Here is a 16,387-nt window from a genome sequence, read left to right as displayed (position 1 = left end):
AAGGATTACCTCACAGGCACTCTTTTGAAACTGTAAAGCTTTACAATTTTCTGGATTTGGAATATCAGGGTAGAAGGTTTCTTTAATCCTTTAAATAAAGATGATTAAGTACATTTAATAATTAAGATTATCAATTAGACAACAAATAAATTAGAAAATCATTGGGCTTATTCTGACATTTCATATGATGCTTTAATGAACATCTGAGATAAAAATGCAAGATCTAAAAGTTTTTAGTGTGATCATTCACTGAGCTTTCTGTACATAAGGCACTGAGGGGCTCCTACTTGAAAACTATGAGCAGTATCTCTATTTCTAGAACCACGATATCTTCTGTATCTCATGAAAATGGAAAGCAAAGGATTAAAATGGTGATTGTGCTCTCAAGTCAAAAGTAAAACAGAGGTACTGTTCATCTAAGCTAATGTCCACAGTGCAAATGGATTACTACACAGGGCCCAGTACTTCAGGAGTGTATTTGTATCATGCAGTTCTCTACTGCTCGTAACAGGTTCCAGACTATTAGGGGAAAAGGCTACTAATGATGAGCAAAAACGAGATGCAAACAAAAAGATTTGCTCCGTCCCAAATCATATGTATAGTTGTTAAAAAGAAGTTTAGTATTTGAAATTCCTGCAGAAAAAACCCAACTTTGTTAATACAAGTCTGACACGCCCTAGCTTCTAAACTCTCTCATTTTATCTTCTGTATTAAAATCATTTTTAAAATGTGATTTTTGGTAATGAGAATATGGTCATCAAGACAGCATGTTCTATAATTAACTAATACTATGTTAACTTATAAGCCAGGATTACTAGAATACAGTCTCTTCAGTTTGCCAGAAAGGATGGCATCTTTAATGCCAGTGAGGGCCATCTAGGCATGAACACAGCCATCTGCCCAGCCCAGGGCAACTCCTGCCAGCTGGCCATGAGGTCTTCTCTCCCACTGAGTCCCGGCTCACCTCACCTCTCCTCTCCTCATCTCACCTCATGCCTCTCTAGCTTCACTCAGACCACAGTTCTTTTTGCTTCCTCCTGATGACCAAGCTCTTTCCAATTTCTGGGTCCTCAGGAGCTATTCATCTCTTTCTCTGTGAGAAAGAGCTATTCAACACTCTTTCTCCTCTCTTTACCCTTTGGGCCTCAGCTCTAATGGAACTCTCGTAGGGAAGCTGTGGTCAGCCACCTCCAGTGACATAGTTCCCCTGTGATTCCCCTCGTGGTGCACAGTGACCTTCCTAGCACACATATACTTATGAGCATGTATTTACTAGATGATTACAGGTTTAATGTCTACCTTTCCCCAAGGTGCTCTAAGTCTATAAGGATCATGCTTATTTAGTTCACCACTATATCACTCTTCACATGGGAAGAGTCATTCATATTTGTTGAACAAACGAATAAATGACAATATTTTCTCAATAGGTAACCAGGACAAGTGTAATCCTAATCAGTAACCTTGCATATAGCTATTGCCATATTTATGCCTGTAGGTAATTTTAGTATATCTGCTATTACTTTAAATTATCAGTAAACACAGTAGGAAAAAGTTTACCTCTTATTACTTTAAAAACATTTAAACGATTCTTGCTTAATATTAAATCCAATTATTAATATAAATCTAGTAATTCAGACTAAACCAACATTTTTTACCAAGTACTTATTTCTTAACACATAAAATAATCATGCTCTTAAGAACACAACAGCAAGGGTAAATGGATGTAGGTACCATTACCATTCTCGTTTCCGATAGCAAAGGATACTTGTTACCACTCCCACAATGACAGCCACGGCCACAGGAATGAGAATGGCAATAATTAATCCCACAGCTGAAAAGAGAATATTGGATATATTCAAATCACTATTTTAAGCAGGACATACAGAATACATTTGTATTAGAAGATACTTAAGTTGGTAGATTATTTAAAGAAAAGAAGTACTAACTGCTCCAAGGACACTGAAAAACTATTAAAATGTGACCTTCAAAAGCATTTTAATAATTTTTACACTAATACTTAAATTCCTTAGAACAGGACAGAGCGCTACTAACACACGAGGCCAGGTTCTTCTCCCCGGTGTGTGGGGCTGTCAGATGTACTACAGGAAGTTTAGCCACATCCCTGAGCTTCTACCCACTAGATCTCAGGAACACCCACAGTTCTGAGATCCAAAACTGTCACCGGACATTGCCATGTGTCCCCTAGGAGGCAAAATTGCCCCAGATGACACCGCACCCTCACGGTGCTTCACTGAAGTGTGTATGTGAAGTCTTTCTCAGGGCTAGAGACTATGCTGCCATTCAACTCAGGCTCCTCACTGGGGACAGTCAAACCCGTCTTCCTCGTTCTCCATCTCAAATTTGTGAATGCTGGGGTTCACAGGTTTTTAAAGGATATTTCTTTTACTCTTCCCTGGATAGGTTAAAAATCACATTTAGAACAGTCATGGCAAAAAAATGCTAAAATGGAGGGTTTCTAGGTGGCTCAGTGGGTTGAACATCTGACTCTTGGTTTTGGCTCAGGTCATGGTGTCAGGGTTGTGAGAGGGACCCCACTTTGGGCTCCCAGATCAGTGAGGAGTCTGCTGGAGATTCTCTCTCCCTCTCCCCTTGCTTGTGCATGTACTCTCTCACATAAATAAAATGTTTTAAAAAAATGTTTAAGTGGGTCAGCTTTATATAGATTCAACATGAATTTAGAACTCCAAGACTTAGGATGTATCCTTCATGCATTAATTTAAGTAGTCTTAGGAAATAGCTTCAAATAACTGACAAGAATAAATATGAAGTCATCCTGTGGCCTTTTAACATTGTTTGACACTCACTATAAATATGCACAATACATGAAATCTTTAAAAAAGGGTTCCTACATAAACAAAACTTGCTGGAAACACTATGCATTTAAGTACAGAAAGCACCTCAATAGGCAGTGATTAACTTACAATTCTCCTTTGTCACCACAAACATGCTCTTCTCCGGGCCCATCCCACCATCTGTATAGGCTCGTAAGACCAGATGGTAACTTGTTTTACCCTGAAGATCAGCAATTCTCAGGGTCTTCTGGGATAGGTCAGTAATGTTCTTCACCTTTATGTCGGACCGACCTATTTGTAAAGTGAAGACCATCATTACTGACCTCTACGCCACTTTAAACATCTAGTTATTCATACCTGTTCTACCCATATCCCTTTCATGTGAGTCGCTGCTGGCCGCCCTCAGCGTCAGGGCCAGGACCTGCGGGGTCAGCCAGACCCAGGTTCAAGTTCTACCTCTGCCACTTAGCAGCCACACGGGCTGGACCTGTTATTTAAACTACTGTGAACTTGAGTTTCTCTAACCTATGAAACAGATGATCACGATTTATCTGCCAGAGTGGTGTGAAGTTTTCATATATTCTCTAGAATAATCCTGGAATATAGCAGATAATCAATACAAGTCTCTTCTTTACCTAATGGCATGAAACACACCACAACCCCCTGGGAAGGCCCCTGGGGAGGGGGTCGCTGTGCCTGCCTGCATCCAGAGAGAAGAGCACACCTCATTACAGTGCTCTCTCCAAACCACTAGGGAAGAGAGGCAGTGCACCGGAGTTCTCAAATGAACCGCTAGCGAGGAAGCCTTTGAATCATTTCCAAAGAAGTAAGAGAATTGTTTAAACTGTTGTTTTATAGTTTTAATCAAAATAATGGAAGACAACAGTTTGAAAAAATGAACTAAATGGCCAAGAACAAAAAGTAGCAGTTCTGTGCCGGCACCTTCCCCTGCCACCTACAGTCACTGCAACATCACGTTATCGGTTTCTTTGGGTATTTACTTAGGTATTTTGGAATAAACTCACACTGGCAGTACTTTGATTTAAAAATTGTAGACATTATGTATGCATGTTCTACAAAGAAGGTGAAGCTTTAGTGTTTTCAGACCCCCTCGCCCTCCCATCCCACATCATCCACACAGACACACTAAAACGTTTGGGAAATTCAGCGTTTATGTTACTATGATCACATAAATATGGATTCCTGCTAGACAAATTGCTTAGTCTGCTCATATTTCCTTTCTTATTTTTCTGTTGTTTTAATTATGCTTTTTCCTCATTTGCTTAATGTACCAATTCCTAATTCCTCCCACAAATTTCTGTGAACATTCAGTGCCATTTTCCACATGGCCCAATGCAACAAAATCCAAGTGCCCAGTGCGGTGACTGGCCACCCAACCCCTGCCCACGTCTCCCAGGGGCGTCCTCCCCAGGGTATCTGCTCCAGACCAAGGCCTCCCTGGCTCCGGCCCCCCTGGACCGCCCTTGCCCTGCTTGTTTCCTCAGGCTGAACCACCGTTCTGAACCACCACCTGAGAAGGGGACACGGGGAAGGAAGTATCTGTAGCTCTACGGGCCTGAAATCTGAAAATACTCTCATTCTGCTCTCACACTGGCTGCCACCAACGAGTACAGACTTCTAGAGAGAAAAGAATTTTCACTCAGTACCTTGAAGACACAGCTGTGCTACCTCTGGCCTCTGCTGTGCTGTTGAGAAGTCCGAGGCCACTTTCATGCCTGAGGCCTCGCACCTGAGTGACTTTTCTGTCTGTAGGACTTGTTCTTTATGTATCAGGTGCTGAGAAATTCATGACAATCTACCTCAGTGTAGATTTTTCTTCTATTTATCTCATTGTGTAGTTGATGGGTGCTTTCCTCTGTGTATCCTGGTCTTCTAGTTCTGGGAAATGTTCTTAAGCTCTTTCTTTGGTTATTTTCTTCTATCCTCCCACCCCCACCCTGAAACTCCTATAAAGCTTGACAGCTCAAGTCTCTGATGCTCAACTTCCTCATCTTTTTACCAAGTCGTCTCCTCTGCATCTAACTGGAGAAAGAATTTCTCTATCTCTCATTCAATTTCTCCATCTTCTATTTAATTCTTTAGACTTTTCTTTGATCACATTTCTAATTCTAATGAGTTCTTACCTATCTTTTGACTGTTCTTTTTTATAACATCAGGTCTTTTCCATAAATACAGTGTAACTCAACTATGCGAGGATAGTTTGGTTTGAAATTTGTTTCCTTACACTGAATCTGTTTTCTCTAATTTCTTCTGGTTTCTGTCCTGTTAGAATCTTCCTCAACCAGCTGGTTATCCCGGCTGCTAGTCATGGCTAGAAGTGAACCACGGGAAGGTCACTGTGAATGGGTAGAGCTTTCCGGTTGGTGGGCTTTCCTGCTCACTGGGGCCCCAATACCAGCACTTTTTGTGTCTTTCCTCAGGAACCATTGCCTTTTTCTAAAGAAAGATCCTCTAATCTCATCAGGGAAACAGGGCCAGCTGAAGATGTCCTATTAGCCCCTTATAAGACAAAGGAGGCTCAGGGAAAGTCACGTTCACTCTGGTGTCCCTCTCGCTGGAGGCTGTCTGGTTCAACTTCTCCAAAGAATGATCCTCTCGTCTTCAGGCAGCGGAGAACGCATTCACATTAGCTGCATGAAGTTGGCATAGGACCCCCATGGGGGTTCTAATCACTCCTTAAACACTTAGAGGCAGCTCTCAATGTTCAGCCCATGTCCATCCTAACATCTGCCCCCAAACCTCACCTAATAATGGAAGTCAGATTACTTCTCCCTGAAGCCTGAACGTCCACCTGGATTTCACCATCCTTCATCCTCCAGGTCATCTGTCCCACTCCCATCAGCCCCAAAATGTCCAAATCTGGTATACTCTTGCCTGTCTGGTTCTCTTTTTGTGGCATCATACTTTTTTTCCCCCCTTCTTTAACTTTAGTGACTAATTTACCACATCTAAATGAAAGTCTAAGTGCTCAATTTTAACTGGTACAAGTGTAAAATTTCTGAACATTTAAAAAAAAATTCACTAGACTCTGGATATTCGTAGAACTTTATACTTAGGGTTTTTCTCACAGGCAATTGTGAAGGTTCAGGAAAGCAGACCTTAGTGGTGTGGGGGAGGTGCACATTTAATGCAGCTGCTCTGAGAAGTAACTTAGCTAATGCCTGCTCGGCATCTCCATGCAGCACTGTTGTTCTTGACTTGTTGGACAGGCATTAAATAATTAAAATGTTTTTTTCTGAGGAGAAGTCATTAAGGGAAATGAAAGCTCTCAAACTGAAAAGATGGCATGCTTGTGTTATGTGGCTATGAATAGGAAACATCTGACTCCCAACAGAAATATAATTTAGGGAGAAGCCAAAACTCTATAAACATTTCTGTATTTGTAAATCTGAAAATTCTCTAAGGTCTTTGGACATATACGCTTACCAACTGTCAAGGATTGACTGTACTTTTAAAGATCTAATGGGGGATCCCTGGGTGGCGCAGCGGTTTGGCGCCTGCCTTTGGCCCAGGGCGCGATCCTGGAGACCCGGGATCGAATCCCACGTCGGGCTCCCGGTGCATGGAGCCTGCTTCTCCCTCTGCCTGTGTCTCTGCCTCTCTCTCTCTCTGTGTGACTATCATAAATAAGTAAAAATTTATTAAAAAAAAAAAAAAGATCTAATGGATACACATGTCCCTAGTCAAGTCAATTAAGCTTGCCAGCTCATTAAGGCCCTAACTGTGTGGACGGCTCTTTTTCAGGTAACAGTGGAGGCTCTGGAGCCATTCTTGGGTTCCTGAGCTTGTCTCCTCCATTATTAGAATTACAGGAAGCCTTTTTTTTTTTTTAATAACCTATATAAGATGCTACGTTATATATCATTCAAAATTACTAAGAGATGGTCTCTTTCCTATGGGGCTTATAATCAAAGTGCAGAATAAATAATTTAAATGAAAGACTGTACATGCCTTTTATCACATAGTAAAATCCTAAAATTCTCACATTCATATATATTCATTTACCAATTTTTCAGTTTTGGAAACCAGTATTATATTATTCACTAACATGTTTTTTCCTTGTTTTTTTTTTTTTTTTTTTTTTTAATGGTTAATGAGAACTTCTAGGAAATACTATTCTCACTGTAGTAAGTTACTTACCTGACTCCAAACCCCTTATCTTAGAGGTGTCTCTCTCTCCTTTTTCAAAGTAAAATAAATATCCTCTTAAAAAGCCTCTGAGCTCTTCCACAGGAATATCTTCCCATTTTACTAATATTGAATCTGCAGATGTATCCTCAACAGTAAAATTTGGCGCCACAATTGGAGCTGTAATAGGAAAAACATCCATAGCTAAAGGAGAGTTCACTGATACAGAGTAAGATATTAACATTTAATGAGATTTCTATCTTCAAAAATAATTAAATCTAAAATTAAGACTTTATTCTCTACTAAGTCACACTTTCAGAGAGCTATCACAGGCGTTGCTCCAGTGAAGCTTGCATGCAAATGACTAGAGGCACACGGGGAACTTACAACATAAACACACTGTATACAGTCTTGAAATTAATGTTTTTTTAACGTGTTTAAGTGCAAATAAGTCTTTTGACATCAAAATTAAGATTTAATTTTCTCAATCACAAGAGTAAAACTGTGAAATATTAAAGATATGAAGATTAGGCAATCACAATTTTAAATTTATCATACAAATTATTTTTCCTTCCTTGAACTAAACACCTTAATCTATTTTTAGAATTCAATCTTGATGGGACGCCTGGGTGGCTCAGCGGTTAAGCATCTGCCTTCAGCTCAGGGCGTGATCCTGGAGTCCCAGGATCCAGTCCCACATCAGGCTCCCTGCATGGAGCCTGCTTCTCCCTCTGCCTGTGTCTGCCTTTCTCTCTCTGTGTCTCTCATGAATAAATTAATAAAATCTTAAAAAAAAAATTCAATCTTGCAATTGTTGAATTTCTAATTTCTCACATTACCCTGGACTCTAAGACTTCCCCAATTAACTTACCCAGTTCTTCTATATATCCGATTATAGAACGTAATAACTGATATCCTTCATTCCTGCACCCATACAGGAAAAAACTGTATCTTACACCTGGTCGAAACTGATCTACAGGATAAACACAATTAACTTTCATAAGTACACATTACTATGAGCATCTATTTTATAAACATCAAACTTACAATCACTTACTCTGAAATTTACAAAGCTAATTTTAAACAGATGTTTTCTTATCATAAAAAATACTGATATTCAAAACTGATAAATATTCAGAATGAAAAATGACTAAAGAAAAATTACACATACTCACTTCTGTTGTAATGAATTGTATTATAACATGATATGACCTTGAAGGGAGGAACAGTGATCAAGGTTTTCATCTTGTTTCTTAAAATCAAGCAACGATGACTTCCCAGATTTGGGCCAGGATCAGTTTACTAGATAATCCCAGGTCCGCACCAAGCCTCTGTCTGGAAAGCCCTTCCTTCCCTAGCCAGTGTAATCTCCTACTTTGCTCCAAAAAGCAAAAAAACTTTGCTGCTTCAAGGAATGCTGAGCCATAGCATCTGTTTCTCTTTAGAGCATTGCTATTTCGTGCCCTTGAGTTAACTTCACAAGGCACACAAGAGAAGCATCTTAACTTTACTTCAAAGAGCCCCTTTGGTACATCCTTGATACAATGCAAAGTGTGAGATGTTGGGAACACAGAGGTGGACATAGTGTGGTCCACGGCCTAGAAAGGCTGGCAGAGTGGTGGGGAGACAGATGAACCAGGGTAACCAAGACACAGTGTGCTAGACTGGAGGGACCTATCCTAGGCTGGGGCACCTTTACTGTGGGACCAAATGGGTCTAAGAATATCACAAAAAGCCACCAAGAAGCGACATTTGAAGAGGGCCTTAAAAGGCAATGAGGAGCTCACCAGTGGTGGTCTAGGAAAAAGATCCCGCTTGGGGGAGCTAGGGCAGTCTGTGGGATTGTATCTAATTTGTGGAAAGCAACTATTCTGGTGTGGTCAGAGCACAAGTTCTCCAATTCTGTGCCCACAGAACACCAGCGGTTCTACAAGCCCAAAAGTGAGATGGCCAACCTCTAAAATCATTATGAAACTTTTTTCTTTGGGGGTCAGGAGTGCCTGAGGTTATTTTAATCTGCCTGTATGTTGGTAAATCTGTACCCAGGGTTATGTTACAATGATGTAGATCAGTATTCTATAGAGTTCTGCTGCCTTAAAAAAAAAAGAGCCCAAGTGGGAATTATGGCATTAGTTCCATGTTTTGAGATCATAAAATAGGACAATTGAATGAATCGATGACTAGGTTGAGAAAGGAACGAGAGAAGTGCCTCCTGTGGCCATACACTGTCCCAGAGGCAGTAAATAAAAGAGACAATGACTGGCCTCCTGAGGCTCTGAACTGCTTTGAATCTGAATTCTGGTGCTATCACACACTAGTTCTGTGACCTTGGGCAAATCATCTGACTTCTCTGAGCCTTTGTTTTTTCAAGTGTGGGGCCTTTGCTCATCTGTCTCGGCATGAGAGGTTCTCCCTCTCACCGTATAGGTCTTAGCTTAAAATTTATGTCCCCAAGACACTCTATCTAAGGAGACCCCTCTTCACACCACCAAGCCTGCCCCCGGGCCACCCTGATTATTCTCAAAGCCCAGGTGAGAAAGGTGGAAGAGAGAGGAGAATTCATATGGCACATGCTAGGACAGCCTAAGGCTCAGGCAGCTACAAGTGGAGGTGCAGGAGAGGAGGGCAGGGTGTGCAGGCACTCTGATAAGGGAGGTGGGTTCTAGGAAATGATAAAGGGAACCACCAAGTATTTCAAGTAGGACTGGCAAATAATCTAAACCCACTTGGGAGTAATCTAGTGGATGGGACTCATCTTCCCCATCTGATGAAGTAACAAAAGCAAGTGGGTAGCACCGGTTCCTAGGAGAGAAGTATTAGCAGTTGCTTGCTCTCCTGAGCTTCACCTCCACGTGAGGGAGAACCATGACCATGGGATGACCTTGAGAAGCATCACCAAGGCTGCAGGCTCCAGAATTCCCAAGGGTAGAGGCACAAAACACTCATCAGCTACTCAGAAGGAACAACGATGGTCGATGGTCGAAAGAGGGCTGTAATATCCCAGGACAAGGCTCGCTTAGCCTGCAGGTTACTACATACTCTTCAGGGCTGAACTGCAGGCTGCTCCTACCCAAAGCAGCTCGCCTTAGGGGACTCCTGGCTCCTTATAGCCAGGCACTGGGGGGTGCCCCCTGCCCCATGGATGGCCCCTGTCCTGCATCAGTGGTGATGGGGGCAAGGCGTCTGTCCTCGGCTCTGCCTAGCCCCAGTGAACCTGCGCTCCGGCCAGCAAAGGCAAAGGACCAGGGGTGAGACCACGCTGCCTAGGGCTCTGTGGTCGGCTTTCTTCAGGAGCATTCCTCCACATTGTTGTACCTGTGACCCAAATCTACTTGACATTCCACTGTACAGATACACTGTAATTTACTCATTCTCCTATTTGCTATGGCGGTTTTCAATTTTTGTGATTATAAATCACACTATGGTAAACGTTCTTAGATGCAATCCTGTGTTGATTATTTCTTAGGATAAATTCCTAGACAAGCAACTACTAGAGCAAAAGATATGAAGCCTTTCACACACATACTGCTACAAAGCACCTTCCAGAAAGGTCACCAATTCACACCCGCCCTAGTGATAAGGGGGAAGTGATCACTCATACCCAGTCACACCATGTATTGCTCTTTTAAAAATATTTTTTAACAGGGGCACCTGGATGGCTCAGTCAGTTGGGCATCTGCCTTCAGCTCCAGTCATGATCCTGGCTGGGGTCCCAGATCCAGTCTTCCATCAGGCTCCCTGTCCAGCAGGAAGTCTGCTTCTCCCTCTCCCTCTACTCCTGCCCCCTCTCATGCTCGCATGCACATGTGTACACTCACTCTCTCTGATTCACTCTAATAAAAAATCTTAAAAACAAATGTTTTTAACTTTCACCGAGAGGTATGAGTTCATCTTACCAGATTCTATTACAGCTTCAGTGCTGTTTGAGGGGACTTTTTTCCAGTCCATAAGGCAGGGTTCAGATCGAGATGAGTTACACCATTTAATAACATAGTCACAGGTCATATTGGGATCGTAATTCCAAGTGAGGAGAATCCCATTTCCCATTCCGACAGCCTGCTCTACTTTGAGATCATCTACAACAAGAAAGAAGTACATTTTACTTGTATTAAAAACAATAATATAAGATAAATCTCATAACAATGGACAGGAGTTAGAAAAATGTCATTGGACAGAAATTTTAAAATCATGCTCAAATTAGATAAGCCTCTAGCAAAGTTTAGAAGTGTTGCTGTTATTTTTGTTGTAAAAAAGTAATTACCTGTATGTACAGAAAAACTCAGAAGCTCTAAACAGTAATAAAAGAGCACGTAGGTTAGGTGGTAATATGCTGCAGGCCGGGCTGTGAAAGTCAGGGCCATGAGGGATGGGGCTGAGGGCATGTGGGCACGAGAGAGGGTAGCAGTGCAGGGGCAGGCAGCCCACAGGCAGGTGCAGAGCTCAAGTGGACAGTCCAGACCTCCTCTCATTGTCCACTATGATGTGAGCTCTGTGAGAGCAGATGGGGGCTTATGCCTGCAACCCCAGCCCTGGGCCAGGACCTACAGAGTAGGAACATGGAACATGTGGTGAATAGGGGGATGGATCAGCTCTTGTCTTCCTTTCGAGCCTATGGGTGGGCTGAAGAGGCTTCTGGAGATGAGGTGAGGAATGGGGAATCTGCTGAAATGCAGTGCGATCTGAAGCCGTGCGGCAGAATGGCCGGCCAGTCGGGGCACAGGGAGGGAAAACCCAACACAGGGCAGAGAGGTGAGGTGTAAGAGGTTGGCGGGAACGGGGCAGTGCCCAGGTTCTGTTTTCCCCATCCTTGTCAGATCTCGGTCTCGGGATGAGGGGGCCCAGGGCTGGGGGTAGGACTGTGTAGGTTAGGCCCAGAGGGAGAGGGAATTTCCCACAGTAACAGGAGAAAAGAAGTTATTTTTATAACCGATTTCTATTCAAGGGTTCAGTAAAAAGCTGCAGAAAGGTTTTTGGAGAAAAAAATTGTATTCATAAAGCAACTACTACCTAACACAAGACAACAATTTGGCTTAGAATTCAGAGGACACTGGACACGAGAGCGTTCAGGCTCAATGTGATTAAAACTCCACACCATAAACCTGCTGAGGCCCAGGGCCTCCGTCTCAGGAAATTGTCAAGGAACAATGATTCTGTGGCTTCCGTAGCTGTCTAGGAGCTGATGCTAGGCCATTGTTAGTTCCGTAAATCACTACCTTCTGAAGGACACAAGGAATACGGTTCTTGAATTAAAAGACAACACGGCTATTGCCTATCAGTATGAAGCAATGAAATACAGAATCTAAATCAGAAGGTATCTTCTTAAGGGTGTTCACATCGCTCTTCTCTCTCTTTCCTTTTCTTTCTGCTGTCACACCTCTGCCTGAAGACCCCTCCTCTCTGTGTGTGCTGCTGTCTGGGCTCTGCGCTCCGTGTCTCTAAAATGTAAGGTGCCTCCACCCCCACCCCAAGTCCCTGACAGTTGACAGAAACTAAAACAAAGAACCAGCTAAGTAAGAAGGTGCCTCCATTGGGAGTTGAAAAAATATTTGGAGGACCCTAACTGGACCAACTTTTCTTTCTTTACGAGTGGGTGGTCATAGACAGGAGCCCCATATTGGGGCGGGACAGCAAGGTGGGGGAACAGGAAATGAGCTGGAAGAGGAATTAACTGAGAAAAGAGAGAGAAGTGGCTATGGATGAAGTATTTGGGATTACTGGTAATCCCTAATATTTAAAGGAAGACACTAAGTTAATTTTAAAATTTCACTACAGTGACTCTTTTGAAACTTGTATTAAAGATCTAACTTAGACTTTTAGACTTCTTATCAATAAAGGATTCCTATTAATAAGGAATGTCTTACCAACAAAGCTGCCATTCAAAAAAGTACTTTTTCCTCCCTGGCAGTTTGTAAAACAGCCCAGCTGTTACAGCATCAGCTCCCATGGTCTTGGAAGATACATGAAAACGGTACTTAAATAAATGGTTGAAACATTTCTTACTAAGGGTAACGTCCACCACATAGCTCTCCAACATTACACACTAACATAATTGGATACACTAATTATTTTATCCATCAGTGCAGATGTTTGGAGTCAACCCTAATGACTAATGGCTGCTGTCTCTCAATGAATTCTGGACATTAATCTGCTTGTTCCTCTGTATGTATCAGCAGCAGCAGGAGGTAGGAGAAGAAAGCTGACATTATAAGAGCAAGTGATAACCTTTAAAATGTTTCACTTTAATTTCCTGTTCTTATATCCTACATTATTTTAAGTACTCACCATTTGGAATTTCCATACTAGCTATTTTAGAAGGTGGCGATGAGCCAACAGAATTTTTTGCCACCACACTGATGATATAGTCATTTTTATCAAGTTGAAGTTCCGCCTTGTGTTGAGGATCAGGGATCTCAGAAAGGGACTGTGTCTCTTCATCTAGTGAACATGATACATTATAGGAAAGTATTTTCCCATTAGCTTCATTAATGGGTAAAGGCTATGAAAAACAGAAAAATAAATTATGTCAAGAAACCTGCAAAACTGGCTGTGTGATGAGCAAAGACCATGAAGTCTAAACCAGGCACTACGTTAATCATGACAAGGTAATGTCAGAATAGATGGGAGTTGTTAACGGTGTAAAACACAGATTTAAAAGGCACCAAGAAAAAAATAAAAAATAAAAAAATAAAATGCACGAAGACCAGGATAAATCAGAAGCATGATACAAAAGAAAAACTGTACTTACCGTAAGCAGTAAGATCACACAGAAATTTAAAAATTAAGTAACTACAAACTAGTATTCAGCCTCACATTCTTCAGAAGCAAACAAAAAAGTAACAAGAATCACTGCCCTACCAAACAAAACATAGAAAATTACAGAATGGGTAGGGGGGGCGGGCTGGCTCAGTCAGTGGAACATGTGACTCTTCATGTCAGAGTCATGAGTGTGAGCCCCGTGTTGGTAGTGTAGAAATTACTTAAATAAATAAAACTTAAAAAAATTACGGCGTCACAGTTTTTAAAAAATATTTATTCTTTTCTCGAAATAGTCCATGCCCATTACCAGAAAGTTTGGAAATTATACACAAGTTAAAAAAAAAACCCTATAAAATGCTCCCATACTCTTGTCTCTTAAATATGCTTTCATTTTGATATTTTTTTCAAGTTGGTTGTCTAAGATGGAGATGTTTTTTGTTAACATTATTTGAATCATACTATATACCATTTTATCTTTTTTCACTTTTCTATAATATACTTGTCTCTGATACATATATTTTAATGGCTTTATATTTTAAGTAGTATTTTTACTAGTTTTTACTTGAATATTCCTTAAATAATGGAATTTAAGTTGTTTCCAATTTCTCACAATGCTAAAATAATATTTTGGTGTATCTTTTACTGCCAATTTTTTTTCCTTTTTCATAGTTAGGATTAATCCTTTCATGTGGATTTCCAAATGGAAATTACTGGGTATTAGGAAACATTCAAACTTTTTCATTTGTGTAGCTAAAGTAAAGTGCCTTTTAAGACTATTGTTCCAATTTATACGACAAGGCATGGGACCCTCTGATCCTGACTGACCTTGATATTAATACTCTGCTGAAAACACTGCTCCATCACAGGTCCCCAGTGACTCTCTGATGGCCTGTTCCATTGGACCCATTATCATGTTACGATTTGAGGGCTTCATTTGATGCTGCTGATAGCTCACTCCTTCACGGAGCCCCCTCTCTTGGCTTCTGCTTTACCAATCTCTTCTGGTCTTCCTGTCCCTCTAACCTTCCCACTCTCATCTACTGGATCCTCCTCCTTTGCTAGTCCTTTATATGCTGCTATCACCTACGAGTCCATCCTTGGCCTCTTTCCACCATGCATGCTCTCCCCGAGTGATCCCATTTATATGCTACTCAAAGCTATGTCTTTAACTCTGACTTCTCCCCTGAACTCCAGAGCCTTACATCAAACTACCACCTATTGGACTCTATTTGGATACCCCAGTGGCACATATTTTTAAAATACACTGAAAACAATTCAACCCTAAACAACTTCATTTTCCACCCAAATATGCCCCTCCTTGGCAAATGGCAGAACCACCAACCTCATCACTTCGGTGTTTTTAATCTTTGTTTAGGCATTCATCTAGTATGAACAACATCCCAAACTTTCTCTACAATGAAGTAATGGTACTGCAACACCCGGTTGATAGGTGGAGTGGAGAGAATAAGCTCCTATCCTATCTCCTAATTCCAAAAATCCATGTAATATATTGTCTCTGGATAGAGGATATATCAGGTATTAAATTGTTAAGAACAGATACTATGCTTGATCTTAGCCAAAAGGCTGACAAGTGATACACTGAAGTGGCTGCAATATTGTCACTACACTATCATGAAATCTGACACACAACTGTGAGTAGCCAGCGGATTTTCTAATCAAGATTAAGAGGGGTACACAGTCATACACAGACCATCACAAAGAGAACTTACAATGAACTCGCAAATAGACTTTACTCAAAGCTGTACTGATGTCAAATTTTTGTAAAAATAATGTTTTGCTTTATAATAACCGAATTCACTATTTTAAAAAATCCAATTATGATTGCTCTTATAAATCTGATGTAGAAAACAACTGTTTTTGATCCCTGCAAATCAGATAAAGAATACAGAAACAAAAATGTTCTAGTAAGAGAAAAACTAGTGAAAACATAATGCAATTTATATTATATCTAAAGATTTTACAAAATGATGCAAACCTTTTTAAGTGGCATATAATAATGTCATTAGGGAAAACAAATTACATTATGAGATACGTAAAAAGTTTCTTATTCACTGAAGAAAAAAATGTAACATCAACACTACGGAGGAGATTCTAACTTGTAGCTTCTTCCTGTGTTTCTGATTAAAGTGAGAGAGATAGAATTCATGAAATCCTCAGGTCCTTTACAGGTCTCATGAAATCAAACTAAAGAATGCTCAGATCTGACAAAGAAGATTCCTAGCAAACTGACTATGGTGAATTAGGAGTAATGAGTCTGGGGGGTTGTAGGAGCCAAATTAGATTCTCAGCAGTACTTCGAAGAGCCAGTCTGGGAAACAGGGGCTCCTTGATAACCCAAGTACTATATATAAATTAAATAGTTTAGCACAATACTGTTATTTAAATATTTAGGGAAAAAGCAGATACTTACCTTCCAATAGATGATTAAATTTTTCCCATCAGAACTCCACTCTCTCCAAGTATCTGGTCCCTTTGAAGGAACTAGGGAAGAGATTTAAAAGTTAGCATTTGAAGATGTGTATTGTATGTCAGTTGATAGTATCAATAATTGACATAGTGGTGCTTAAGACTTTTTTTTCTAGGTTTTTGGAATTCTCCATAAAAATATGAGGCAGTTTCAGTGGCTTCCACTTAGAAACGAAACAATG

At 40.9% G+C, this 16,387-nt stretch overlaps 1 protein-coding gene and 1 non-coding gene across 2 annotated transcripts in view; both read right to left on the bottom strand.

Annotated features, from left to right (window-relative positions):
* Positions 1 to 16,387, bottom strand: part of LIFR (LIF receptor subunit alpha) — a 77,111-nt gene that overhangs the window by 7,686 nt on the left and 53,038 nt on the right. Inside the window, exons 12-19 of the mRNA XM_077896163.1 lie at positions 16,150 to 16,220; positions 13,245 to 13,458; positions 10,859 to 11,038; positions 7,834 to 7,935; positions 6,975 to 7,142; positions 2,943 to 3,104; positions 1,738 to 1,831; positions 10 to 88 (exon numbers count right to left, since the gene is read on the bottom strand). Of these exons, the coding sequence (XP_077752289.1) occupies positions 10 to 88; positions 1,738 to 1,831; positions 2,943 to 3,104; positions 6,975 to 7,142; positions 7,834 to 7,935; positions 10,859 to 11,038; positions 13,245 to 13,458; positions 16,150 to 16,220 (1,070 nt within the window). The remainder of the gene's footprint in view (positions 1 to 9; positions 89 to 1,737; positions 1,832 to 2,942; positions 3,105 to 6,974; positions 7,143 to 7,833; positions 7,936 to 10,858; positions 11,039 to 13,244; positions 13,459 to 16,149; positions 16,221 to 16,387) is intronic.
* On the bottom strand, positions 15,123 to 15,314 carry LOC144313104 (U2 spliceosomal RNA). The gene has a single exon (XR_013378839.1). It is a non-coding gene; the product is annotated as a U2 spliceosomal RNA (small nuclear RNA).

The sequence above is a fragment of the Canis aureus genome, chromosome 4 (assembly GCF_053574225.1).
Source record: "Canis aureus isolate CA01 chromosome 4, VMU_Caureus_v.1.0, whole genome shotgun sequence".
Lineage (NCBI taxonomy): Eukaryota > Metazoa > Chordata > Mammalia > Carnivora > Canidae > Canis > Canis aureus.
Note: the sequence above shows the minus strand (reverse complement) of the source record. Positions and strands in the feature narration are given on the sequence as shown.